This window comes from Quercus lobata, chromosome 1 (genome assembly GCF_001633185.2).
Source record: "Quercus lobata isolate SW786 chromosome 1, ValleyOak3.0 Primary Assembly, whole genome shotgun sequence".
NCBI lineage: Eukaryota > Viridiplantae > Streptophyta > Magnoliopsida > Fagales > Fagaceae > Quercus > Quercus lobata.
Genome location: NC_044904.1, coordinates 12,204,994 through 12,232,528, shown reverse-complemented (window position 1 = coordinate 12,232,528; position 27,535 = coordinate 12,204,994). Strand labels below are relative to the sequence as shown.

Genomic DNA, 27,535 nt, shown 5'->3' with positions numbered 1-27,535 from the left:
AGAGGAATCGTGTCCTTACATGTATTTTTTGTCATCACATAAATTTTCAACCTATGGCTTTTGTTCATATTCTTCAAAACTAACTTTGCGCTATAGAGTTACCAAACCTTTTATCTAAGCTGGGCTGGGCTAAGTTCAGTGCTTTAGGCTTCACATAATTTGTGCATTTTTGAGCGTATGGAGAAAAATAGGACCCACGCCTACATGTTTGACCTTTTTGAGGATTAGGTCGCCGACCTATCACCGCCCCTAAATGGTCAAAGATGACAGCTCTAGTCCACATATTGCGGCTATGGAGTTCAAACTACGCGGCACCTGTTCTTATCATATTGTGTGTGTAAAACTAGTATGGTATTCTTTGAAAATTGCCAATGAAATCCACTGATTGGAGTCAGATTACTATTCATGTGCAGATGCAAAGTAAGGAACTTCTTCTCTTTGCAGCAGAGTTTAATTTGACCAAATTTTGTTCCTATACTTTCATGAGTTCATCAATTATAAGATACTAGAAAAGATGTAAAAAGGTACATTCATGTGTGATTTCCCACTAATGTTGTAATGAGATACAAAAGGAAGGATTACTTTTTTGCATTAATAAAAAATTCTAAGTATACAAAGAAAATGCTTAACAAAACTCACTTTAACTCTACAAGCTCTTGCTCACCTCAAGAGAATTGGTTCCAAACAATCAAATGAATCAAGAACACAAAAATGACTAGCATCACATCAAGTTAATTATAAGATACAAGAAAAGGAATGACCATAGACATGAATGTGTCATAAGAAAGCGTTGCTGAACCGGTACACTGCCTATCCTTCTCTTTAAATTTGTCTGTCAAGCCCTGAAATCACAGTCACATAAGCCATTAGATGGATGTACATGAAATCTCATCAAACAAGGTTGACAGTTTTCTATTTCAGATTATGTTTGTCCAATATATTTAATATGACAGAGAAAGTAAGTAACAAGAGGAAGTTAAGGGATTAAGAGAAATTTGAAGTTTAGACTTTCAGAGGAATTTGCAGTCTCACCTTCAAAATCAACCCACATCTGCATGTCCAGTAAAACATGTCATCAGAATTATAACCACATAGCAATCTCAACAACAAAAAATAAAATTGATGATGAATGTGAAGTATCCTAGTTAGAAGACTTACTCAACAAAACTGTCAAAATTAAGTTCAACCCTCCTGCCACTTCCATCATCATACTTGGAAACCAGTAGTTGGAGAATAGAAGCTGGGATTGCATAGCCAATACCATAGAGAGCATCTCTCAGCTCAAATGAGTCAATTTTACCACTCCTATCTTTATCATATCTCTGAAAAATGGCCTGCAAGTGCGAGTCCAATACCAAAAGTTCAATTTGACATGCATCAAGCAATATTAGGAAAAACGAAAAAGTAATTGGTTGGACAAAATGTTCTCTATGTGATCAGCATTATAGTGCTTGTCAAAATGAGAGTGTCTCTGATCATGTTGTAAGAGCAGAGACATTAACGTGGGTGCAAATGAAGATAAAATCATGTAAATTACATAGCAAGGAAATTTCAATAAGATACATGCTTAAATTTTAAGTTGTACATAGAATCTATTGCCTTAGTGCGATAGCAAGTGCCTTCCACAAAAAAATGACAAGTCGTGGGTTCAAGTTTAGTAATCAACCTCTTCTAACAAAATTAGGGATAAGACTACCTACCATGATCTCTTCAAAAATAGGAGCTTTGTGTGCTACATACAACCTATTTATACAGAATCTATTGACTTGTTATAGTAATTTGTACTATATCATTGTAGTATTGCATTAAATGAGCTGGATGGGGAATCTAGCCAACTGTTGTCACCATATATCCCATTAATGCCAAGGAAAATTGATTCGCTTCACTGCCTTAAATATTTTAGATTGTCAAAAAGAACTTAGGAAAAAGAGAAGAAAAGGCTAGAATTAAGTAAAGTTTTTTCCTTATTTAACCAACTATTTTCATGAATCAAAAAGGAATTTGTAGGTTTCTAATACAAATACCGTAATTGATTTCTTTCAAAGTTGTTACGTAAAACGAAAGAAATGGGATAAGATTACTCACTTGCCATTGACCAAGACTAGTCCATAGTGCAGCAAACTCTTTTGGCCCTGTAACAGCAAATTAATGTACCCAAATCAGTATCTGCAACAAGACCAAAATATTTCTTGCTAAAAGCTTTTGCCTATTTGTTAAAAGTTAGTTAAAAGTATAATTATATTTAGTCTCCGTTTATTTCAATGTTAACATTTTTAGAAAAATAATTCATTTTCTAAAAATTATTTCCTAGAAAATTATATCAATTTTCTATGTTTGGTAATGACCTTAAAAATAAGTTGGATAACAATCTTTTTAGTTTTCTTTATTTAACTTGTCATAAGATTGAGTTGTTTTCTGAAAATTTTAGTGGAAAACAATTTCTAAAAAATAATTCATACTTTTAATAGGAGTTTCTATTGACCATAGATAGTTTTCTTTACCTATTTTCTTTGATACTACCAAACATAAAAAAAATTATCTTCACATCAAATTTTTCATCAAAATAAACAGAGCTTTAATAAATAATTTTGATAAAAAGAAATGTACATAATCAAATAAGCCGTAATGTAAAAATAAAAACCAGTCAGATAAAAACTGGTCAAAGCAAATAGTGTGGAAAGCTAAATTTGATAAAGTAAAGTAAGAATCTAATTTGAAACTATAGTACTTTATCCATTGTTGTATATTTGAATCACACAAACTCCTTTGAAAATCAACTAACACCCACATAATTCATAATTGTAAACAGGAAAAATAAACGTGCTCGATTAATTATGTTCAAACAAACACGTTTGGCGGCTGAGAAAATTAAAACCCAGCAAAAGAAAAGAACAAGAATTGTAGATGTTCTCGATACCAAAGAAAATGAAGATATGAATTGCATTAATTCAAAATCCAACCCCATATTTATCTTTAAATCAAATCCAAGAAAAAGAAAGAGAAACTGACCAATTGTTAGAGGGGCATTGGGATTCTTGAAGAGAAAGATGAGCAGCCGAATGGTCCTAAGAGAAAACCTGTGGTAAGTAGAAGAAAGAGCTTGCTGCAACTCATTCTCATCAATAAAACCACTCCTATCCCTATCCACCGTCTGAAAGCTTCTTATCACATCTGGGTGTGTCCCAGCGGGAAATTCTGATGATGATGATGATGATGATGATGGGGGGTACTGTTGCCCATATGAGCCATAAGCAGAATTGGAGGAAGAAGTAGTGGTAGTCCCATGAGGATAGGATTGGGAGTGGTGGGCATAGTAATTTGGAGCAGCTGATGCAGAAGTATATGGTGATTGTTCTCCAGGAAAGGATGGTGCAGAAGGAGCATAAGACTGAGAATTGTTGTTGTTGTTGTATCTGTTTGAGTACGCCATTGATATGAGAAATTAAGTATATACGTGAGAATGAATAATTTGTTGCAGAAAAAGGATATATATAACTGTGAAATATAGGTCAGAAAGTTATATAATATAGCAATGAAAATAGATAAATACAGATAGTAAACGTTTGAAGTTGGGGCGGCGAAATCTAAAAAAGAATATAGAATTCAAGATTTTGGTTTCTGAGAAGTTTGGCCTTTGTGAAAAGAATGATTATATTTAATGAGCGTGTTCTTCTTATCTTTTGTTTTCCTGACTTTTTGTATTAGTAGTCGTAGTTGTCTTCAAAGCCGACAATGCTACCACCGCAACAAATGACATTACTTTTGCCACAATTTTTTACGTGTCGAGTTGTGAGTTTTGGTCCTTTTGAGTTATCGACCCACACGGCCCATTATTATTATTATTTTTTTAAGTAGTCAAGATTTATAGCGTGGGTGAGTTGGGCTAATCACGACTTGCCACGTCGGCGAATTGAGAAAGTTATGGCAAAAATGGTGAGTTGTTGCGGCACTAGCATTTTATGAAGAAGGCAGAAGGCAAAAGAGTGGAAGTCATGATGTATGGCACCGCTTCAGCGTGTTGATTCCAGATTACTCTCAAGTGGCTGTGGCTTAGCATACAGTGTTCAGATTTTATTTTATTTATTTTGGGGTAAATGCAGTGTTTTATTTACAAAACAAAATGACCACGTCTTGTTGTTGTTGCGTAGTGCACACAAATTTTACAATTTATCTTTTTTTATTTTAATAATTTGATAGTAAAAATAATACTGTACTAGTAAAATAGTAATGTCTGAAGAAATTACATTTAAATTACAAAATTTAAATTCTTGATTTTGATGACTTATATAGCTGTAGCATTACCCTTATTATTTTAACTTAAACTGTGTTTACTCTTTTTCTTTTCTTTTTTCTTTTTTTCATGATCAATATTATGATACTATTATTAAAAAAAATCAGTATGTGTCATTTAAATTTCAAAGTCTTTAAAAAAATTTCATTTAAGCTTTATAAGTAAGTTCCATTTCAACCTCAAATTTTGAAATAAATTTCATTTAAACCAATTAGTGGTGTGATATTTAATGGTGTTAACATGGAAACAAAAATGTGATAATAGATTTAAATGAAACATCTTTAGAAACTTTAAAATTTAAATGAAACGTATTAAAAATTCTAAAGTTTAAAAAGTAACTTATCCTTAAAAAAATGTATAAAGGATTGTCTTGCCATTTATTTAGTTTTGTTTTGAAAAAAAAAATGGCAATATAAATCTTTTAAAACAACACATAGCTTTGCAAGAAAATTTAAATAAGACACGCATACGTATTGCAGACTTGTTTTAGAGGAATAATTATTGGTCAAAGAATCACATATAAACATTGGATGGTTACCACAAGGATGGTAACCATTGTTTTATATATCATTAAAGTAATGCATTACATTAGCAGGATGAGGAAGCCTCTTGTTGTTCCATGTCATATCCCATTAATTTATAAAGCAATTTGAATTGCATCACTATCTACATTTTAAAAAAGAAATGTGGGTTTCAGTTAACTCAACTGATAAAATTTATTATAGTTACATAAAATACTTAGGATTCAATTCCAACCTATACAAAAAACCAATTGATATCTTGATCTAATAATAAAGAGTAATCACCAAAAGTGGAAGCCATAAGTTAAAACTATCTTTAAAAAAGAAATTTAAAAATAAGATTTGTCACTATATATATATACTCTCTTTTTTTTCTTCTTATTTTCACAAAAGAAAGTTAAATAATTTTTTAATATCGAGCAGAGAGGAGTCAAAAGGTTAACAAGTTGAAAGCAATGAGCCACCATCAACTAGTTAAAGAAAATTAGGTGAAAAGACAGCTTTTTTTTTTTTTTTTTTTGAAGAGTGAGAGATCATCTCTACCTTCAACGAGTTGAATTAGATAAGGGAATTTAGGGAAGTTAGAAAATAGAGATAAGCATACGCTCAACCGTATTTGGACTTATGTCATTGGCCCATTGAACTAAATTATTGGACAACAAAATTTTATTCTCTCTCTTTTAATTTGTTCTTTATGTACAGTTTTTCCAATATTTGTTACGATGGAAAACACAAATCAAATAAACCAAATATATAAATAAATTAATCCACAACTCTACATTAGAATAAAGTAGTATGTAACCCGTGCTTACATACAAAAACATTCAACAAAAGTGATTATGAGGTAGTCTTACCTAGATGAAACCATTTTTCAAAAAGTATTTTTCATTCGTAACTAACAACTACTTAATAAATAAATAAAAATTTTAGTGCATACATGATAAATAAATAAAAAGGTTACCTACGAATTTAAATGCATCATAAAAAATATATTATGCAATTATTCTCCAATCCTTGTAATGCATTTAATAGGAAGATTACCCCCCAAGAAAAATAAAAATTATCATGTTACCATACATTTTTTTTTTTTTTAGAATACTAAGTATTTTTAACACAAACACACAAGGGGGAGGAGAGAAAATTTTAAAGAAATTGACAGTAGTGTATATCGTTACCATACATAATCCTTGTGTTGCATAATTAGGCACTCAATCTACCTATAAATAACAATAGCTATAAGTCTGCAGGTAAAGAGATGATTAGGTTACACAATATTTATTACAACTTCAAAGGCTGGCATTGCTTAGCATAAAATATTGTTTTATTTTTTTCTAAGTAAACTTGTTTGTGTAAAGTGAAAAGAGACAAAAAATTCTTCAAGGGCACGTTTGGTAGACTGTAATAGACATTATAATGTAATAAATATTCTCATGACATAACTATTCGGTTGTTTGGTTATGTTTTTATTACAATGAATAATTATTCCTTATGAATAGCTATTTTTCAAAATGAGGAATAATTATTCCTTATCAAAAGTACTGAATATCTATTCCTTAACCTTATGTAATAACTTTTTAAAAAAATTTCCTAAAAAGCCATTAGTTGTCTCATCTTCAAAAGGAAAGAAAATAAAGTTTCCTTGTTGTTAATTATTAGCTTTATTTTGAACACCCTAAAATAAGTGTATTTTAGGAAATTTGACTTAAAAATAATTTAATTACACATTTTTTTTATACTCTGCTAAATTGTGAATGCATATTCAAGATTCTATTCCTAAATGGTCACCAAACTAATGAATAGTAATATTTATTACATTTCAACTTAATGTATTCCTTGTAATACTTATTCTTATTCCCATATAATAATCATTACAGTGTACCAAACGTGCCCTAAGATATAGTACTCCATTATAATGATGACTTCGACCCCAAATTCACAACACTATAATAGGAACAATATCACAAATTCATATTCCTTGTATCTCCGGATAAAAGTTTTGGTTCCTACATGAATTAGAAAGCTAATTAAGACATATACATCTTAACTCAATCATCTAATAATTGTAGTTCTATCTTTTTTTGAATAATATAATTTTTTTTTAAAGTGTGAGAATTATATTTCTAACTAAATACATTTCTTATTTGGGTACATTCAATAATATTTACCTACCACCGCGCACTCTTGGTGCGGTGATCACTTCACAAGTATAAGTGCTTGTGGGGTGTGGGGGGAAAGGGTCGGGGTTCAAGCCTTTAGGAGGGAGTTTCACACACATATACACTAGATTAGACTAGAGTAGAAATTCTATCTTGTATCAAAAAAATAATATATATATATATATATATATATATATATATATAGATTTACCTAATCAAAAGGACTTTGATATCCCACAAAAGTAATTAACCACACCACTATTATTTGTTTAGGCTAAAAATTTAAGTACGCTCTATGGCTCCATGATCATCTCTAGGTTTTTTTTTTTTTTTTTTGAGAACCAGTCAATCGCAGACTATTTATTATTACTTGAAAAAAAAAAAAAAAAAAAAAAAAAAAAAAAAAACAACTACAAGAATTTAGAAAAATTTGGAGGAATACAGTAAACTGCAATTTGATGGATAACTTAGTCGTATTCGAGACGACTACCCTCCTAGAAATTATAGGGGGAGAGAGAGATATTTGGGATTAAAATTCTGCTTGCCTCTTATTTCACTTAATACTCTTAAATACAAGATGGATTGGAATTCAAATACAAGAGATAACTAAATCATAATTCAAATAACAATTAACAATAATTCAAACGATACTAATCTGCTGCAAATAACTAATCTTGAGGCAATATCCTTATCTTCTTATAATTCTTATCTCTAGCCACTTTTTGCAATTTCACCACTTCACTGCACGTGATTCCCATTTGGTTCCACGTGATCTTGAGACATAACAGAGGAATAGACTCCATCCAAACTAACAAAGGACAAGAAAGCCTAGCTCTCCTAGTTAAGGCATGAGCAACAGAGTTACCCGGCCTTCTAGTGTGAGAGAAGGAAAAGTTCACAAGTGAACTAGCAATAGACAGTGTCTTCAACTATGTGTTCAAAGGACGAAAGGGGACTAACGTCAGTAGAGAGAGCCTTGTCAATAATCTCAGAGTCCCCTTCAAAAAGACTGAGTGAGCAATTCCAATTTCAAGAGCAAAGTGGACCGCACTCCTAGCCTCAAGCATTTCCACCATTACAACTGACCCAGGCAGGGCTATCTTCTCGGACAAAGCCCCCAAAACTTCACCTTCATTGTTTCAGATCACCACACCAATACTTGCTTCATTAGTCTCCTGAAAAACTGCTCCATTGTAGTTGGTTCTAAACTCATCCTTATCTGGAGGCTTCCACTTAGAATCTGACATCGGGCTTTAAGATGAAATGACTAGTCTTCTCTTTTGGAAATTTGTCAGGAGTTGAGCTGCTGAGATCAAAGCATCTTGAAGAGGGATAATTGATTCATTTGCTCTCAATTTATTTCTTCGCTGCCAAACATACCAGGCTACTACTGCAAACAGGTCAAATTTCTGCTTTCGTTGCCCAACCAGCTCAACCAAGTCTGAAAAGGAATTTAAGGCCGGCAAATCACATCTAACCCAGCTGAACAGTTTATTCCAGTATATCACCCTCAGTTTAAATTCTGTAGCCTAGCAATGAGAGTCAATCAATAGCTTTGTATAATCCCTGTGACAAAGAAAGGCAACTTAAATAAATTCTTTTTTTGGTAAAACAAAATAGTATATAATTAAACCATATGGTTGTTACCCCAAAGTCACCAATCGTAGCCAAACAAAGAGAAGTATATAGGTTGATAATTTTATAGTACTCTATTGTCCAATAGAATTGATGGTAGAAATATAACCGACTATCATCAAAAGCTTAAACAAAATGTTAATGACATAAAACTATCAAATTACAGCCCCTAAATTGACAACTACTACCCATTAATATAAGCACTCATAACCCACCCAGACCCCCAAAAAACCTGCACATATAAAAAACAATTCATATAACAAAAAGATTACACTAAGGTAGTAATTTTCTAACCAGACAAAATTATTGCTAAATGAACTTCAATTGGTTTGGGTCATAATAGATTACACTTCAAAGAAAGCTAATGTGGGCAAGATGCAGTAGTAACCTGAAAATTTGCCTTTACCTATAGGTCTATGATATATGCAAGATTACTTTTTAATTAAAACTTCATTCATATGTGGACTCTCTAGTGCACTGCAATCCAAAATCTGTGTTATGGAACTCTTTGTTCTGCAAATACAACGTCAACCATTTGTTTTAATACGTGAATAGCATCTTGGAATTCACAGTTTTTAGTGGAGATGCAACCAGACAGCACTTTTCCCCTACAGACATGTTTAATACATTGTCCTTGAGTTTCTTTTGAGGATGTTTCAAGCCGAAGTCTACACAGTTGTCTATTTAATAGTTCAAATTGCCATTGATCAGTTTCACAAAATTTAAATTAACATAACTTTTTACCTTCTTGATTTTTCAACATCCAAAGGTTAAATGTTTCAATTAAAACCCGAAAGTTCACCTAATATCATTTCTCATTAAAGAAATGGTGTCGGTTTGATCAGGACAAGTAGCTGTGTTATTGGTCAAAGATGGTGTGTTTCAACACTGTCTAACCTTATCTTTGACTCGTAAAATATCAGAGTTCAGTTGCAGAAAAGTCCAGCTGTTGGTGATGTTAATTAAGGTCGGTCTGGAGGTTAGAGTTTGTAGCTGATGACGTGTCACTCACTTGGGTAACCGTCCCAATTTTTACGGATCTACGGTTAGGCAGTTAGAGTAATCTATCTTTGAGATTGTGTATATATATATTCACGTAAAGATGTATCAGTATGAAAATAGTCGCTATTCATTTCATTCATTCTCTCACAGCTCTCTTCACTCTCTCTCTCTCTCTCTCTCTCTCTCTCTCTCTCTCTCTCTCTCAATCTTTTTTTTTTGTTCTTCCGCCATTGTTGGAAAAACTCTGTTTTCTCAAGTAAACTTTCAAATAGCTCTACAATTTATTTATGCATCAAAAGCAGTGACTAACTTGAAGGAAGAGAAAAAATTACATGTTACCATAAACTATCACTTCCAAAAGCATCACTAATCAAAGATTAAAATGAAACTATAATTCAAAATAATTCCAGCAGTTTCCTGTGTCCCTAATTGTAAGCTTCAATCTTTTCCCACCAATTGTGAGAAGCTTAATCTTAAAATCCACAACTGGAAATGGTTAAAACAATAATGAAAGCTCATAATACAATTGCAGTCCATAGAATGAAAATGGTGTTCCCTAGAAAAAGAGAAATAAATGGTCATGAGAGCTCTTGGTGCACCTAATAGTACAGAGACTAAGGAAGCTCTTGGCCACCCCTGATAAGGTCTTGGGTTTCTCAAACCAAACTAATATTGATTATTTAACTCAAATGTTCAGATAGCACACAATGCATAATTGTGACTAATAAAGTTAAAAGATATACATACATCCATACATATATATATATATATATATATACACACGCACACTAATACAAATACATGAACTCCAAAAAAAAGAACTTAGCTCAGCAAAGCAAGCAAAACCTTACCAACATAGTCTACACTCGTGATAAGCAAGAATCCAATGCGATTGTGAGTCCTATAGAGGGGATCCAAATCTATAATAGGATGAGAATAAATAAAAATCAAGACTAAATATAGCATATCACATGCCTAAAAAAAGTTTCACAAAACACATGTCATGTAATAATAACTAAAAAAAGGTCTTCCAAGTGGTATAAGCAAATGAAAGGGTGAAAATACTTGGTATAGTCACAAGATAAAGCCTAAAAACCAACGACATTTTAATAGAAGACATATTAGGCATGTCTCTTTTGTTTTTTTATCTCTACAACGGTTCAAAATTTTAGTATTTTGCTTACCTTGACATGAATGCAGCAAGTTTAGTGAAGCATATATCATGATAAATTCTAGCTCCAACACGACCAACAACTGCATTGAACACTTGCTTATCAGTGCCAACTAAATTTTGAAGAAATTTCTCATCAACCAGTAAATTTGAAAGATAGATTTGTGTTAGCTTTCAAAATAATTATTTTTCAAATTTTGTTATACCACAGTCTCACAATTAGTCTCAAATAAGCCTCAGATGATGACACCTAGTCGCACCTTACAAAAGCACATCCACTTTATCTAAGTAGGCATAGAAGGAACAAGCCAATGCTCTTAGAAGTAGGGATAATACACATTTATGGTGCATAATTTCAATACAATCTGATCACAAGTTCACAACAAATGGTAGTGATTTAAGGTTTGAGTCTAAATCATATATAAATATGTCCGCAATGGTTGGCAACCCAAATTTAAAAAAATTTGGGACAACTCCAGAAATAAAAAAACACATTGGAATTTTGTTTGTGTTTGTGTGGTAAAGGGAAAAAAATCCATAGAGTATAATAAGAAGAAATATTAAACTAGAATCAATTTCTGAATAAAGCAACTCTGTGCTTCAAGCGCATCACTGGAAACAAAAAAATCACAATGGCGTGAAATTAGGGAAATCTTACCGATATAATTCCACTAAGGCAGTCGACAGTACACTTCCCTCTGTTCTTCAAAGCCACACTAGCCAAAACAGCACCTGCCATGGAAGAGTTGCAAAAAAAAAGAAAGAAGAAAAGAAAAATCAAATAGAATTCAGATAATGAATTTGAAATAAGAAGAAAGAAGAAAATGATAACATCAACAAAAGAACATACAAATTTGAAAATAGAAGAAGAAGACCTTTTGTTGGAAGTCCTCAAAATTCTCTCTCTGTGTGGACTCTCACTGTCATTGCCCATAGAACACAACACTCTCAATCCCATTTTTTTTCTTAATGATATATTTAAACCACCTAATCCCAGCAATAGATGAGTAAATCTAATTGATATACTCCCTTAGTCTTCAGTACTAGACTCATTTCTATTGGTTAATAAAATCATTTGTACTCATTATAAACAGTATGACTCTTCTATACTTGTAATGACTAATAAATAGTTGCAGTAAAATTAAGAAATTGAATTAGACAGGTGACGCAAAATTAGGCCGCCAATTTAGAATCTAATTGGATTTATCTAAGCTTTGGCTTTATGTATATAGATAGATAGATAGATTGTTTCCCAATACATACAAAACATAAACTTAAATAATACTTTCAACTTTTTAGAACATGCAACATTCAAACTAATTGATTTTGCTACTTGAGTAGACTTATGATCAAACTTCTAGTAATCCCAATTATTTCATCTACAAATCATCTTCCTTTGGCAAGCACTCCCAAATTTGCAGCAACAAGCTGCTTGAGTAGTCTTATAACGAAACTTATTATGCCTGTTTCTTTTCCTAGTAAGACATAGCATGGATCTATTAGATCCAAAATAATTGAACATCATAAATACAAAGAAAACTAAGGTAAAGAACATGTACAAGATGTAGCACGGATCTTATGTTCTAAATATCTTTTTTTTCAATAGGTTAAGCTTGTAAGTTACTATAATTTCTTCTCTTATCCAAAGCAATGGAATATTAAAAATCTATTAATATGATTCTAGAGGGCCAAATATCTTTTTTGGATTAATCAATCAAATTGTTGTCTTGATGTTTGAATTCAAAACTTGCACTTACTTTTAGCAATTCAAAATCTAGGAGCACTTCCAAAGATGGTTTTCTGAACATTACCAAAATGTGTTACCTACCCTATTAGCAACAGCAGAGTAGCATCTTGATGACTTTGACATTAATCTGTTGCATTGGCAGCTCTGCATTCTTAGTCAAATGGATAGCCAAAATAAAGATTTAAAACAATAAGTTTTTACAAAGAGAATTGAATTCCTAATCATAAATGAATGCTAATAATAAAATTTTAGTACATGCTATAGCAGAGGAGCTTACTTTTTGCTTTACAATCCAACATATTACTCTTAAGTGTTGAAGTTGAAACTAGGCACCCAAAAAAAAAATGTATTTTGTTACTATTGAATGGAAAGGAATATTCAATTTAAAATATTTTCAAGCAAAGTACATAATTTTAGTGTTGATCCTCCCATTCATGGATATTCACTAGAACATCACTAAAGCAGAAGATCCACCAAAACAACATCAACATCTCTATGGTATTGCCTCAGAGGTTTTAAACACTCATGAACACTTTAAAAAACCTAAAAAGAAAAATGAAAGTGTAGTTTGGCCAAAAAAGTGTTACTTAAGTGAGAACATTAAGGTTTGACCACAAGGGAATTCAGGTTTGAGTGCATGATATTTTTGTAGTTTGTTTGGTGAGGTAGAAAATAAGTAAGAAAAATGGTCAAGGAGAATCATAGATAAACGTAATTTTTTTTTTCTTTTAATGAATGAATTTTTTAAAGTAGACAAACTATACAAACAACAAAGTAAATAGCAATTGGAACCATACTTAAAAATAATCATACTAAAACCCCTCAAATATGGCTATCATATAAGATAGAGAAATGCAATCCCCCCTCCCCCTTCTTCCAAAGAATTACAACATAAAACTATTCACTAACAAATTTTTCACTCTCATCACAAACTCAACTTGGGCATTGTTTCTTATGATCAAAAGCAGGACAGCCTCCTCAAACTTGACATTGCTGCTGAACACAACTTATGGTTCTTTTAAAACTTTTACCCTTCAACCTATCCATACCCCACAGAACCACTTACGCAAGCCATATACCTGGAATTTTATTAGACTAAACTTTCTCTCATAAGACTCTTTGATAAAGGATACTAAAATAACAACTAATGATTCCAACTTTCAAAGGTAGCTCCTGCAGAGGCACATAACATGCCACCTTGATCATTTCAACAGCCTAACTGATGATTCCTACTCTGAAAGGTAGCTCTTGCAGAGGACACATAACAAGTCACCTAGATCATTTTAATAGCCTATCTCAAGTGGAAAATTTATTTCACTAAGCAAATAGAGAAAGGGATGATTGAATGAATTTATCAATGACAAACCATACAATCAGCAAACACCAGCAAAAGACACAAAACACGAAGCTACAACTAAACTTAAAAAGAGTCAAACTTACAGCGCAAGCATTAAACTAAATAGAAGCTGCAACTAAACTTACAAAGCATTGAAGTAAAACCCTCAATTGTGGCTATCTCCAAATCAAAGGAATGGACCTCCCCACACCCCCCACACACGCACAAAAAAAAAGAAAAAAAAAAAAAAGAAGAAGACTATTCACTAAGAAAGAATTTTTCTCTCTTGACAAACTCAAATCAGGCCTTTAAGCCTCCTCAGACTTGACATTTCCGATGAATACACAAGGATTTCCTTTAGTAAAAAATAATAACCTACTACAGACCTAGCAAATTTGCTTATAGTGCTTTTAAAACATTTTCCTTCAACTTTTCTTTAATCCACATAACTACTTTCAAAACATTTACCTTGGATTTTATTAGACATCATGACTTAACTTGCTCCCTTAACCTCTTTGGAAAATGATACTCAAAGAACAAGTGATCACCACTCTCAAGACAGGTCTTGTAGAAGACACAACACGTCACCTTGATAACCCTTTTAACAGCTTGTCTCGAGTAGAAAGTCAATTTCTCAAAGCAAGTCAGCAACAAGTGGAATGCTAGGAATACTATATGAATGCTGGATTAATTTCTAGATCTTCATTTCAGTATATTTGGTCTTGATTTGCTCCCAAGCTGATTTGCAAGAAAATTGCAAGGTTTAGTTAGATAGAATAAAGTATAGAAGCTTCTTCTAAATGTGATTAATCTCACTACCTCCTACTCACAACATGGTTTAAGGCATAGATCTTTTTATACATCAATTACAAGGAAAAATGGGGCTACACCTTGAAATCAAAGATGGAAGAAAACTACCCTTTTGCATACCAACTATTCCTAAAAGGGAAAAGGAATGGGAAAAATAAAAGACATGAAACCAGGAAAGTTTCCTTTATAACTGAATACAGTGAAACAATTCAACCAAAAAAAATACAGTGAGATACTATACACACCTTCACTCCAAATTCATATATCAAAACTTGAAGATGCAAATAAGAGAATAAACCATATCAAGTCTACACCTACAAGCTGACTTACAGCTCACCCAATTTCTATATATAATCTCAATATCATCCTGAATCTTCAATCAAATTGAATTCAATTTTTTCGTTTTTAGTCAAAAAGTGACAATACTCACATTCAACATAGATAGAAAGTGTGTAATTAAAAACCATCATAAATTCCACAACAATGAAATAATAAGAATTGCATTCACCAAAGAATCAAAAAAATGGACATGAAAAACAAAAGCAAAATTTAAATATATAAGGATATAGTACCAAACCCAACAATAAAAATAAGAAAGAGAGATTGAGGTCTTACTATCTACACAGAGGTCTTGAACTATTCAAGAGCACAAAGGTTATTGATATTTTCCGAAACATCAAAGGCATCAACCTTGCACATTACTGGGCATTTGATGCTAAGCAAAGTAGAAACTATGCACCCAAAGCAAACAAATCAGATCAATAAGATACAAGTATTATAACAACTGAAAACCAGAATGCAAGGCGGAAAGGAATCTTGGGCCTACCAATTATTTCAACAGTGACAACACCAACCAGCTGCATTAAAACCAAAAAAAAAAAAAAAAATCAAATCAAATCAAATACTTATTTTATAAACAATAATTACAAAGTTCAGCTGCTTGATTTCCCTATGAATGATCCTTTACATTTAGAGAGAGAGAGAAGAAAGTGACAAAGCCATCCCAAGATGAAACTAAAGGAGGCATACCTTGGCAATGAATGGTGTCCTGTGTCTTTGGGAACCATGAAAGAAGGGTAATATTCTCCCAAATCACCATTATGTGCTATTTCCATTGTTTGAAAAATGAGGAAGATGGGAGTGAATAAGGATGATGAAGATGGCAAGTGGAAAGGGAAGCTTCATCTTTATCTCAATTCTAACACATGGAAGGAGTTGGAGGAAAGCCCCATTTTTTGCTAGGCTTTTCCGTCTGAGTCAAATTAGAAGTATGTTTTTTCTTTTGCCCTGGAGCCAGATTCCAACTTGTCCGTAATTTCCTCCATGGTTGAAAAAATTCCATGATCTGGAAATGAAAAAACCTACAACAGATGCATTCTACTTGGACTCCTAGCCTTTTCATCAAATCAAAGTGATTTCCACATTGTTTTGACTTGTTATTTTCTTCCACCACTTCTGCGGGCATTATTCTTCAACCTTTTGAGCAAGATATGTTGCTCTAGTTTGACCATCCTCACAATCCACTTTGGTTTTCCAATTTTAAACATAAGATACCCCATTAATGTTCCAAATATGACTCCACATCCATAACCTATTGATACAGCTCGCCAACCAAACCCATTTTTAGGCTCTAAGTTGTCTTCTTGTTGCAAGGTTGATGGTGGTGGTTGCTTTGTCTCATGGTTGTTGCATGCTCTTGTCAACGGAAATCCACATAATCCCAAGTTATTGGTGTATGAATCATTGTCGAATGTATTGAATTGCTTCCCTAAAGGTATTTGTCCTGCAAGCTGATTATGTGATAGCTTTAAATCTGCAAGCCACGGAATATCTACCAATTGCTTGGGAATCTCCCCTCCGAGCTTGTTGAAAGAGAGGTCTAACCATTCAAGATTAGTCAAATTTCCAAACGACGATGGAATACAACCTGTAAGGTTATTGTGAGAAAAGTTGAGACCCTTGAGTGAATTAAGGCTTCCAATTATTTGTGGAATATCCCCTATGAATCTATTGTTTGAAAAATCAATGGTTGTAAAGACAGTTTGGATTCTTACCAACTCAATATACGACCCTTTCATCATCACATTCAAAGAATCATAATAATAATTATCTCCTATATATTTCAACGCAACTTCTCCTTCATCCGCATTCATCATGGCTTTCAAATATTTGAAATATTTTCTTGGCAAAGGACCATTAAACTTATTGTTAGAGATGTCTAGGATTCGCAAATTTAGGAAAGGAAATTGGGTCTTAGGATTGCCTATACGACCTCGAAATTTATTTGATCTAATGACTAGAACCTGCAGTACTAGAATACTTCCCAACCAATAGGGGAAGGTGCCATTTATCTTATTGTTTCCAAGATCTAGAACTTCTAAGTTTGTTGAAGTTTCCAAAGATCGTGGCAATGGCCCTTCCAATTGATTGCCATTAAGGTTAATACTTCTCAATTTGTTTCCCTCTGAAAATGTTGCAGGTATGGAACCATTAAGGCTATTCATTCGCAAATCCAACACTGAGAGTACATTAGAGAGTACTAAACACTTTGGAATTGTGCCACTAAAGTTGTTATGAGACAAATCTAGAACTTCAAGGGAACTTGCATTGCAAATTATAGAAGGAATTTCCCCAGTTATATTGTTATTGGAGGCAAAGAGATAATTGAGGTTAAGAGCATTTAACGTGGGGAATGGTCCTTGAAGCAAGTTGTTACGAAGATCAACAGTATCTAGGTTCTTCCAAGGAATCTTGTCTATACTTGTCAAAAAGTTGTGAGAAAGATCCAGAAATTGTAATGAATTCCTCCCCACAGCTCCCAACCATTTTGGAGTTTGACCATGAATTCTGTTATTGGAAAGGTTTAAGTATCGTAAATTTATAGTTGTTCTTAGGAAAATTGGGAATTCACTAATGTTGCAAGAAGACAAGTACAATTCATTCAGATTGGGCAAGGTAAATGTTAGATTGTTGTTGATGCTGACGAATAAATTGTTATATGAAAAATTGACAACAATGAGATTTTTGAGCTTTGAGAACATTTCTAAGTCAAACATAATACTCAGGTTATTTGATGAGAGAGATAGAGAAGTAAGGTTCACAAGTCTAGATATTGAGCTAGGAATAGAGCCATGTAGGTTATTTGATGAGAGATCTAGAGAAATAAGGTTCACAAGTCTAGATATTGAGCTAGGAATAGAGCCATGTAGCATATTATAGCTCAAATCAAATGTCACCAAGGAATTATTATACTTGAATTCTCCAATCTCACCAATAAATTGATTATGATCAAGAGTTAACAACCTCAAAGAGGTCAAACTGAATAACCAAGATGGGAGTGTCCCATTTAGGAAATTTGAACTTAAAGAGAGATGAATTAGGAGTTTCAAACCACTTACGTGATAAGGAAGGGGACCAACAAGTTGATTGTTGTCAAGATGTAAACTGAAGAGATTTGGCAAGTCAAATATTGACAACGGCAACAAACCTGTTAAATCCATAATAATTAAATTTTGTCAGTTTGATGAGTCAGCCAAAAACACCTAAAATTTAAAATTTAAAAGTGACAATTTTTGAATCTCACCGTTAAAACTATTATATGACAAATCCAAATTAATAATTTGTGTGAGGTTCCCCATCGATGTTGGAATTGCCCCTGTAAAATTGCATGTAGAGAGATCCAAATACTCCAAGGACTTTAGATTGCCGATAAAATCAGGTAATTCTCCTGAAAAACTTGTCGAATCGAGAGATAAGAACTTGAGGGAACTACTGCTCCAATTACACTTTGAAAGAGAACCTTCAAGCTCTAGATTATACCCAAGATCAAGGGTTTGTATACATGGAAGGTGGAAGATGTTAATTTCGAATTTTCCCTGCAAGTTACACCGATAGAGACTAAGAGTTGTCAAAGAGGAGGATAGATTCATCATCGAAGAATTAGGTGTAATTGAGGACATATCTGTCCTATCAAGAAGAAGTTCCCTTAACTGAGTTAGGTTACCAATGACTCTTTTCCAAACTGGTGCTTTGATTGATAATAATTGCAATCTACTAAAAGGATCAAAGTTGTAAGAAAGATCAAGTGAAACAAGCGAAGATAACTGGGAGATTTCATATGGGATTTCACCAGAAAAATAGGAATCCGATAAGTTAAGATGAGTCAAACTCTGAAACTTGCCAAACTCAGGTGAAATTAGGGAGGAATTGAAGTAATTCCCAGCAAGATTCAAGGTCCTGAGATGGCGAAGAAGGAAGAGGGTACTGTTGGAATGAATGGAGCCAGAAAGCCAACTGCAAGTAAGGTCAAGGGCAATGACATGGCGAGTGGAATTGTCACAGACGACACCATCCCAAGTGCAGCAGTCCTTATCCTCCTTCCAAGACCCTGTCTTTGGATAAGAATTTTCACAAAAAGGAAGAGAAGCATAACTATCGAGAGAAAGAGAGTGATTAAAATGGAGTAGAGCAGAGCATTGTGAGTTTGAAGACAAGGAAGAAGAAACGGGGAATTGAGAATGGAAGAAGAGCAAGGAAAGTAGTAGACTGAAATACTTCCAACTTAAACACTTGCCCATTTTGATTTTGATCTTCAAAAAACGAAAGACACGAATATTTGTGATGATATCGTTCACTTATTATCAGTAAGGCGTGTGATGGAATGAATATTAACATTCATATTTATATATATGCTGCTAAGTCAATCAAAGGCTTCTATCTTTCTTTCCAGTCTTTTTTTTTCTTTTTTTCTTTTTAGTCGATCAAAGTCCTTGAATTACGAAACTACATTGACATTGCAGCTTTATTGTTCAACCATATGTTGGCGTGGTCTACTCTTGTTCAAAACTTGAAATATTCTCATTCATTTAAAAAAAAAAAAAAAGTGTTCAACCATGTGTTGACGTGGTCTACTCTCATTCATTAAAAAAAAAAAAAAAATATATATATATTATATATTGTAGCTGTATTGTTCAACCATGTGTTTTTTTTTTTTTTTTTTTTTTTGGTAGAAAAGGAATATATATTGTAGCTGTATTGTTCAACCAGCATGGGCTTGAATCTGCAGACAGAGGAGAAGGCCGTCCCTAAGAGCCCATAGCTCTGCCAAAAAACTGGTAGCAGTGCCGATCTTCCTTGCAAAACCAATTATCCACTTGCCATTACTATCTCTGATTAATCCACCTCCACCAGCCAGCCTAGAATTTTCTGTTGCCAACCCATCTGTGTTAAGAGTCAGCCAACCATTCCTCGGCTTCTCCCAATTTATACTCCTCAACGTCATCCTTTTAGTGGCTGATTGACTGCAAGCACAAAGCTGGAACTCTAGAGCACGGTCCAAAATTACTTTAGCCAGATTCGGATTGAGAGACTTGTTCTTAAACACATGTTGATTCCTATCTGTCCATATCATCCAAATAGCAAAAAGATAAACCTGGAACCAAGGGACTTGACCTGAGCTGTGATGTTGATCTGCTTTAGCATTCACACTAAGCCAATCCTGCAAATTATGATTAGAAAAGAATTGTTCTGCTGCTTGTCTACCCAGCTGCAGCCATATCCTCTTACTTACAGGGCAGTCACGCAAGGCATGAAGAATGGATTCTGTATCTGTATGGCAGCGAGGACAAACGGCCTCAACCTGAACTCCTCTAGCCAATAAGCAATGATTCACTCCAATGCTATTATGCATGCACTTCCATAGAAAAGCTTGAATTCTTGGCATAGTCTTTAATTTCCAAATCCAATTGCCTTTGAAAGGAGCAGCCCCTCTGGAATCAATAGTTAGAAGATAAGCACTCTTGAGATCAAAATCTCCTCTCGGCGAGAAGTTCCAAGCTAATTTGTCCTCCACTCTGGAGACTATAGGAATAGGCGTAGCTTTAAGCTCATCAATGATCTCATAAGGAAGAACCATCTACAGCATATTCCAATTCCAGCAGCCTGTACTGTCTATAACATCCTTAACTTTTAGCATCGAAGATTCCCAAGTCAAAGGACCATGAATAGTCTTCCTCAAAGGACCAAAAGTAGACCAACTATCATTCCAAAAGTCAAGCTTACTTTCAGAGCCAGGCAGCCATCTAATTCCCTTCCTAAACGTCTCTTCTCCTTTCTTTAAGCTTTTCCAAATTCTGGAGCTTGGCAGGCTTCTAGCATTTCTGGAATTTAGTCTTTGATGATTACAATATTTATGCCTAAGCACTTTAGCCCAAGGAGCTTTAGTCTCAGAGTGAAATCTCCAATTCAATTTTGCCAAGAGAGCCGTATTTCTTCCTTTTGCAGTTTGAAGACCCAAGCCCCCTTCTTCCTTAGGTCTGGTTACCTTCTGCCACCCTACCCAATGCATTTTCCCCTTGCTCTCATTTGAACCCCATAAGAAATTTCTGTTCACCCTATCAATGCCTTCCAAGACTCTTGCAGGCAGCTGGTTGCTTTGCATAACGTAGGCTGGAATAGCTGAAGAAGATGCTTGAACTAAAACCACCCTTCCCGCCATAGATAGGAGATTCGCCTTCCACCCCGCCAACTTGCTCTTCACTCTATCAAGAACAAAATTGAAATCTTGACTGCTATTTCCTTTATGCTTAATAGGAAATCCTAAGTATTTCCCCAAACACTCCGTCTGCTGGAAGCCAAGGATATCACTGAGGGCTTCTTTGTCACTAGGGTCGATGTTTGGAGAGAAATAGACCCTAGCCTTGGCTTCACTCACTGATTGCCCGGATAGGCTGCAAAAGTTATCAAGCACTTCACTAATGGCTACACAATTTTCAGCATTGGCCTTAGCAAAAAACATTAAGTTATCTGCAAAGAACAAATGAGAGAAAGAGGGGCCACTCCTAGAAGCTTTTACCGGATACCAAACTTTAGCTTCACATTTCTCTTGGATAAGTTGGCCCAATAGCTCCATGCATAGAATGAAAATGTAAGGGGACAAAGGATCTCCCTGCCTTATGCCTCTGGTAGGTTGAAAAGAGTCAAGGCTTCCTCCATTAAACAAAATAGAAGTAGATACAGATGATATGCAACTCATCATAAGCTCTATAAGATTTTCCGGGAAATTGAATCTACTAAGCATACTCTTAATAAAGCTCCACTCAAGCTTGTCATAGGTCTTTTCTAAATCAATCTTGAGCGCCATATAGCCCACATTTCCTTTAGCTTTCCCCATAGTATGGATTATCTCCTGAACAACAATTGCATTATCCACCCCCCTTCTTCCTGGCACAAAGGCCGCTTGAGTTGGAGAAATAAGTTGATCAAGAAGCGGTCTGATTCTGCTAACTATGATTTTGGAAACAATCTTATAGACCGAGTTACAGAGGCTAATGGGTCTGAAGTTACTAATGGATTCAGGCCCTTGATTCTTCGGAATGAGAACAATATTGGTTTTATTCAAGTAATCCGGAACCTTCCTTTCCCTAAACACCAACTTTACTTCTTCTCTGACTGATCCTCCCACTAAGTGCCAAAACCTTTGGAAGAACCCCGCATGTAATCCATCAGGCCCGGGAGCTTTAAAAGCTTTTAGAGACCACATAGCTGTGAATATTTCCTCATCTGTCACCATATGGCTTATGCTTTCTTTCTCATCCTCTGAAAGTTTAACTTGCCAAATTTGATTAAGCTTTATATCTCCAGTTGCTGCCTCCTGGCTGGTGGTATAAAGCTTCATGAAACCCTCCCTGATATGGGCAGCAACTTCCCTCTCCTCATTAACCAATCCCCCACTTCATTTTTAATTGCGGTAATGAGATTGCGCTTTCTCCGGGTAATCGCAGATACATGGTAGAAAGAAGTATTCCTATCCCCCAATACCATCCAGTTTATTCTAGATTTAAGCGCCCACAGATCCTTTTCCTGCTCCAAAACAACATCCAGCTCTTTGATAAGATGATTCTCAAGGCTTACAAGAGATGCAGAAGGTTCCGAAGCCAAAACCCTTTGAACCCCATCTAATCGAGCCATGATTCTTTTCTTCTTATGAAAGATATTACCGAAATGATTTTTATTCCACAGGCTAGCTTGATGAGCAAAGGTGTCTATTGCATCCCTAAGTTTCCGTGGCTGTCTCCAAGCCTGGTTCACCACAGAGGGAAAAGAGGGATCGGAGAGCCAAAAGCTCTGAAATTTGAAAGGCCTAGTAAGAAACATTTGCCCCCTAGGCTTAGTTTCCATTAACACAGGACAATGATCCGAATGGCACCTCGTAAGGTGAGAAATTTTAGCATCTGGGTACAGCAAACACCAACTAGGATTCATGAAAAATCTATCTATTCTCTCTTGAATAAGGCTACTGACCTCCCTTCTATTAGTCCAGGTATATTTTGGCCCATTGAACCCCATATCCACCATATTACATTTATCAAGACACTCCTTAAATAGAAGGGACCTGGCCATGCTAACCGGCCTTCCCCCGAATTTATCCTCATCAATGAGGGGTTCGTTAAAGTCCCCAGCTATAACCCAAGGCAGATTATGTAGCTCAGCAACCTTGGAAAGATTTCCCCACAAAACTTGTCTCTCTACACATCTAGGACTAGCATATACAGCAGTAAAAATCCAAGATAAGTTTGTAGGTAATACCTTGACTTCCACGTGAATTTCCTGCTCCGTGTTAGCGAGCTGGACAACCTCCACCCTATCTGAGTTCCAAAGAAGCCAAATGCCACCAGCAAAGCCCATCGTCTCCGTGTGAATAGCACCGTCAAAAGGCAAACGATCAGTTATTTCCTTAGCTTTGTCTCTCCTTACACGAGTTTCCATGACCACCATTATACCAGGATTATGATTCCTCACCAGCTCCCTAACATAACTCTGAAAATTGGGCTTCAGAGCGCCCCTACAGTTCCACACTATTATATTCATAGATAACAGATGATAAAAGGAAAGAAAACCATCAACAAAGGGTAGTAGCTTCACTTTCCACCTCCAATTCCATCCCATCACCTCCAAACTCTCCTCTATTTTCCCCTTTCCTGGGCACAAAATCAGCAAGAGTATCAGGACACCCATAACCGATCCCCTCATCACCTCTTGAGCGTTGACCCCTTGCATTATTATGAGTGTAAACATGAGCTTGATGTTGATATGGCCGATCAGCATCATTTTCTTCAAGGCCGCCTTCATTGGTTACTTCTTGCACAAAATTGGGATTTGTGATGTTTGGGAGACCAACCTCTACCCTCTCACCTGAACCTACCATCGTGGCTAAAGATTCCACCCCCAATCCTGATTTGTGATTGTTAACATCCCTGTCCTTGCGCTGTCCGCCGTCACCGGACTGCTTCCAAGATGGCTTCCCCACATCGGCACCACTAGTTGTCGAAAACTGGACTTGATCACCAAGCTTTCCCACATCGCCTATGGTATTAAGAGATGACCATTTCAGCGCATTGTTAACTACACCCTTCCCAGAGCTTCCAGCGTCTTCCTTGACATTCCACTTAGTGGCTTTGTTTCTTGCAATATCTTTTTTACTCTTGACCGAAGCACTAGTTCTGATATTTGGTCTCACACTCACCCCTTCCTTGCTAATGTTATCCTCTCGGCCCACTTCAAATGGCCCATTATACATTTTGCCCATACTGTTCACCCACTCTTTCGGCCCACTTAGCTGTCCTTGTCTCTTGTTGTGAGGCCCATTATAAACACTATCCATACCATTCACCCACTCTTTTGACCCACCCAGCTGTCCTTGTCTCTTGTCATGTGGCTGTGACCCCAAACCCGCATGAGTATTAACGGAATTTGTCCTTCTCTGCCCAACCTTTCTTCGTGTCACTAACATCCAGGGACCGTACCTATCATCCTCCGTACCTGTACCATAATCCTCTGGCAATCCACTAGCTGGCAGTGTACCAGGTGTGTCATGCATTTCGCGTGGTTTGGATGGTTGAGTTGTACCGTCCCCTGCTTCTTCACTTTCCGGTTTGTCTTTCACCGGCAAACTAGGACCTCTAATGGTGAACGGACATGCCTCTTTCATATGTCCTATTCTTCCACAAGAGAAGCAAAGTTTGTGAATTCCTTCATATATCACCGGCTGCTCAAATCTCCCTATAAGGATCGTGTTAACAAGAGGCTTGTCAATATCAATCTGAATACAGAGCCTAGCGTATCTACCCCTAGCCTCCAAAGCTGTGTGGGTGTCTATCCTAAGCACCTTTCCAATGGCTCCTCCAATCTGTTGTAAAACTTCAGATTCATATAGCTCCATAGGAAGCTTATGTAGCCGAACCCAGACTGCAATGGAAGAAACGCTTGTGCTTGCAGGCTTAAAGAAGGGCTCCCATGGACGGATGGATAAGAAATGGCCGCCAATGAACCACGGTCCATTTTTGAGGACAGCCTCCAGATCTTCTTTCAAAGAAAATTTGACTGAGTAAAAATCTTCGCCTAAATCTACACAGTCAAGTCTTCCGGTTGGCTTCCACATGAGGTTTAGTTTGTTTTGGAGAAAACTAAATCCCACCTTTCTGCCAAAAAGCTTAATGATCAAAGCGTTTGACCACGGCTTCCTAATCCGTAGCTTGGTTTCCCTAGTTAGCTTAACCGCCACAAGACCCTCACGAAGCTCATCCATCTCCTCATCTGAATCCGCATCCAAGTCCAGAAAATCCGTAAAATCGAAAGCCTTGGCATAGGCCCCTGGTATTTCCCCCACCAGTTTCTCTTTAAAAGATGTTTTTGGTGCTTCCCACGTATTCTGGAACTCCTGGGAATATCCTTTCTCGGCAGAACCAAAAATGAAATCAGCATGATGAATGTCCTTGACCTTCTTCTTGCTCCTAGCTAGTTCGGCTTCCTCTTCCCTAGAGAGGTTTCGGTTTTTCGGACGAGCGTCAGCCATTATTTTTTAAATAAAACCAACAACCATGTGTTGTACATGGTCTACCAAATCTTGATCAAATATTCTTATTTGTTAAGAAAATAAAGGGAATTTTCAAGAATCATTTATCAGTCAAAGACTCAAAATTGGTAAAAAACTAATGATGGACCTCACCATTGTGAGAAAGTATCTATGTGAAACTAACTTGCAAGCGTCATAATTAAGAGGCCCATATATCAATTTCTTATACAGAAGTCATGTAAGTCACACTTAACCGGCTCTTTCCTTTTAAGTTAATAACTCAATTGATGGTAGTATGTAAAGTGAAACACAAATTATAGTTTAAGGTGATAATTATGCATTCTAAAAGTTTAGGATGATAAGATAAGCGTAAACGGAAGATATAGATATAGTTTACAATTGTAAGTGTAATTGCCCCTTTTTTACCCCCTCCAACGTATTTTTTTTACTTAATAAAGTCTCCTCTAAAGTCTTTGCCTTTTGAAAGTACGTGTCCTTTCTCTTTTTTTGAAATTAATATACACGTCCCTTTTTAATTTTTTATTAGATAAATCATACATTGCTCAAGTCACTTGTTAAAGATTGTCCAAAAGCATTATAGACTCCATAAAAATTTAAAAATAAAATGCATTATTAATAGATCTTTACCAATGACACTAAGAAAATAATACTCCCTTTAGTGTGGGGACCTAAAGCCACATAGTAATGCTACCGACAAAATAAACTGACATTTTTATACCATAAATGTCACTTAATATGATATTATTTTCCTTTTTATTTTTATTTTTCATTCCAAAAGTAATATTTCTTAGTTAGATACACAGATGCTATGGTTTAAAAAAAAAAAAAAAAAAAAAAAAAACATATATTGATTGGTATGAACGGGATTTGAACTTAGGTCTCTTGTTTGATGACAAGAAAAATTTTATCAATAGAGCTAATTAAAACCCATGAATAAATGGTTTGTTTCCCACGTAAAATTGATGCTTAGTAAAAAAATATGGGTTTTAGGGTTGAATTTTGTGGTGTCAACCTATGGGATTTATTATTTTTCTAATTTATTCACTAGAAGAATATAAGAGATTACCTTTAGAGGAACTAGCTTGTAACCCGTGCTTATACACAAGAACATTAGACAATGGTGATAAAAAGGAATGAAAATCAATAAAAATTAAACTATTGAAGTTGCAAAATTCCTAAAATGACACAAACCCATAATAAGTATTCCAAATAAAAGAATCAAAACACAAATTTATTCACCTAAGATTTTTTTTTTTTTCCTTTTTTGGCTTATCTTAAAAGAAAGAAGAAAATGAAATAGATACAAACACAGATGCACCAAGTTGTCAAAAAAAAAAAAAAAAAAAACAGACACACCAAAATAGAGTGAGAAGGAGTGTTAATTTAGTGTTTGTTTCTTAAGAAAGTTCAAGAAAAATAGAGATAATTACTATAAATTAATATTTAAAATTGAAAAAAAAAATTGTATTGTTTTCTTTTTGTTTTTGAATTTTTCAGTTAAAATTAAAATTTTTTATTTTTTTATTAATTTATATGCTGATATAGCATTTTTTAAATGCCAAATAAATATTATTATTATTTTATTAGCCACGTCAGCATCTAACATGCCAACACTGCGTTCCGTTTGCCACATATGCATTTTGTGTTTCTGGGTTGACAGCATGGATCAAAATGGACATGATTTTTCGTTTTCAGGAATTAAGATAGGCATAAAATCAAATTATGGATCAAAATGAAAATATGCCCAAAATGTAAGGACCAAAAGTATATTTTCACAACAACAAAACAAAAACAAAAAAAAAAAACTTCCATCTTTCTTTCAAGTCTTTTATTTATTTATTTATTTATTTTCCTTTTTAAGTCAATCAAAGTCCTTGAATTACAAACTACATCCACATTGCAGCTTTGTTGTTCAACCATGTGTTTACGTGGGCTACTCTTGTTGAAATATTCTCATTCATTAAAAAAAATTGTATCTTTATTGTTCAACCAT

The 27,535-nt window shown here is 34.8% G+C and overlaps 3 protein-coding genes across 18 annotated transcripts; all 3 read right to left on the bottom strand.

Moving 5' to 3' along the window:
* Positions 1–529: 529 nt before the first annotated feature.
* Positions 530–3,714, bottom strand: LOC115979306 (probable calcium-binding protein CML48). Its single transcript, XM_031101324.1, has 5 exons — positions 3,010–3,714; positions 2,086–2,132; positions 1,159–1,334; positions 1,033–1,051; positions 530–842 (listed from the first exon to the last, which is right to left on the bottom strand). The coding sequence occupies exons 1-5, from the start codon at positions 3,428–3,430 to the stop codon at positions 732–734; spliced, it is 774 nt and encodes a 257-aa protein (XP_030957184.1). The 5' UTR covers positions 3,431–3,714; the 3' UTR covers positions 530–731.
* Positions 3,715–7,497: 3,783 nt separating this feature from the next.
* On the bottom strand, positions 7,498–19,338 carry LOC115979226 (receptor-like protein 33). 16 transcript variants are annotated; one of them, XR_004089022.1, is made up of 12 exons: positions 18,660–19,335; positions 18,253–18,544; positions 18,068–18,156; positions 15,699–16,596; positions 15,496–15,526; positions 15,285–15,400; positions 14,328–14,597; positions 12,605–12,674; positions 11,435–11,508; positions 10,790–10,859; positions 10,457–10,525; positions 7,498–8,534 (listed from the first exon to the last, which is right to left on the bottom strand). XR_004089022.1 is itself a non-coding variant. In XM_031101310.1 (11 exons), exons 1-3 carry the CDS (start codon positions 19,244–19,246, stop codon positions 16,567–16,569), a joined length of 1,113 nt encoding a protein of 370 aa, XP_030957170.1. In that variant the 5' UTR covers positions 19,247–19,338; the 3' UTR covers positions 7,498–8,534; positions 10,457–10,525; positions 10,790–10,859; positions 11,435–11,508; positions 12,605–12,674; positions 14,328–14,597; positions 15,285–15,400; positions 15,496–15,526; positions 15,699–16,566. The 16 variants fall into 16 exon arrangements, 15 of the variants coding, with proteins under 15 accessions (XP_030957170.1, XP_030957126.1, XP_030957089.1 ...); XM_031101310.1 differs by having other exon boundaries at positions 18,253–19,338; XM_031101266.1 differs by lacking the exon at positions 15,699–16,596 and having other exon boundaries at positions 18,253–19,337.
* Positions 19,339–22,340: 3,002 nt separating this feature from the next.
* Positions 22,341–23,537, bottom strand: LOC115995140. Its single transcript, XM_031119585.1, has one exon. It carries the CDS (start codon positions 23,535–23,537, stop codon positions 22,341–22,343), a length of 1,197 nt encoding a protein of 398 aa, XP_030975445.1.
* Positions 23,538–27,535: the final 3,998 nt, after the last annotated feature.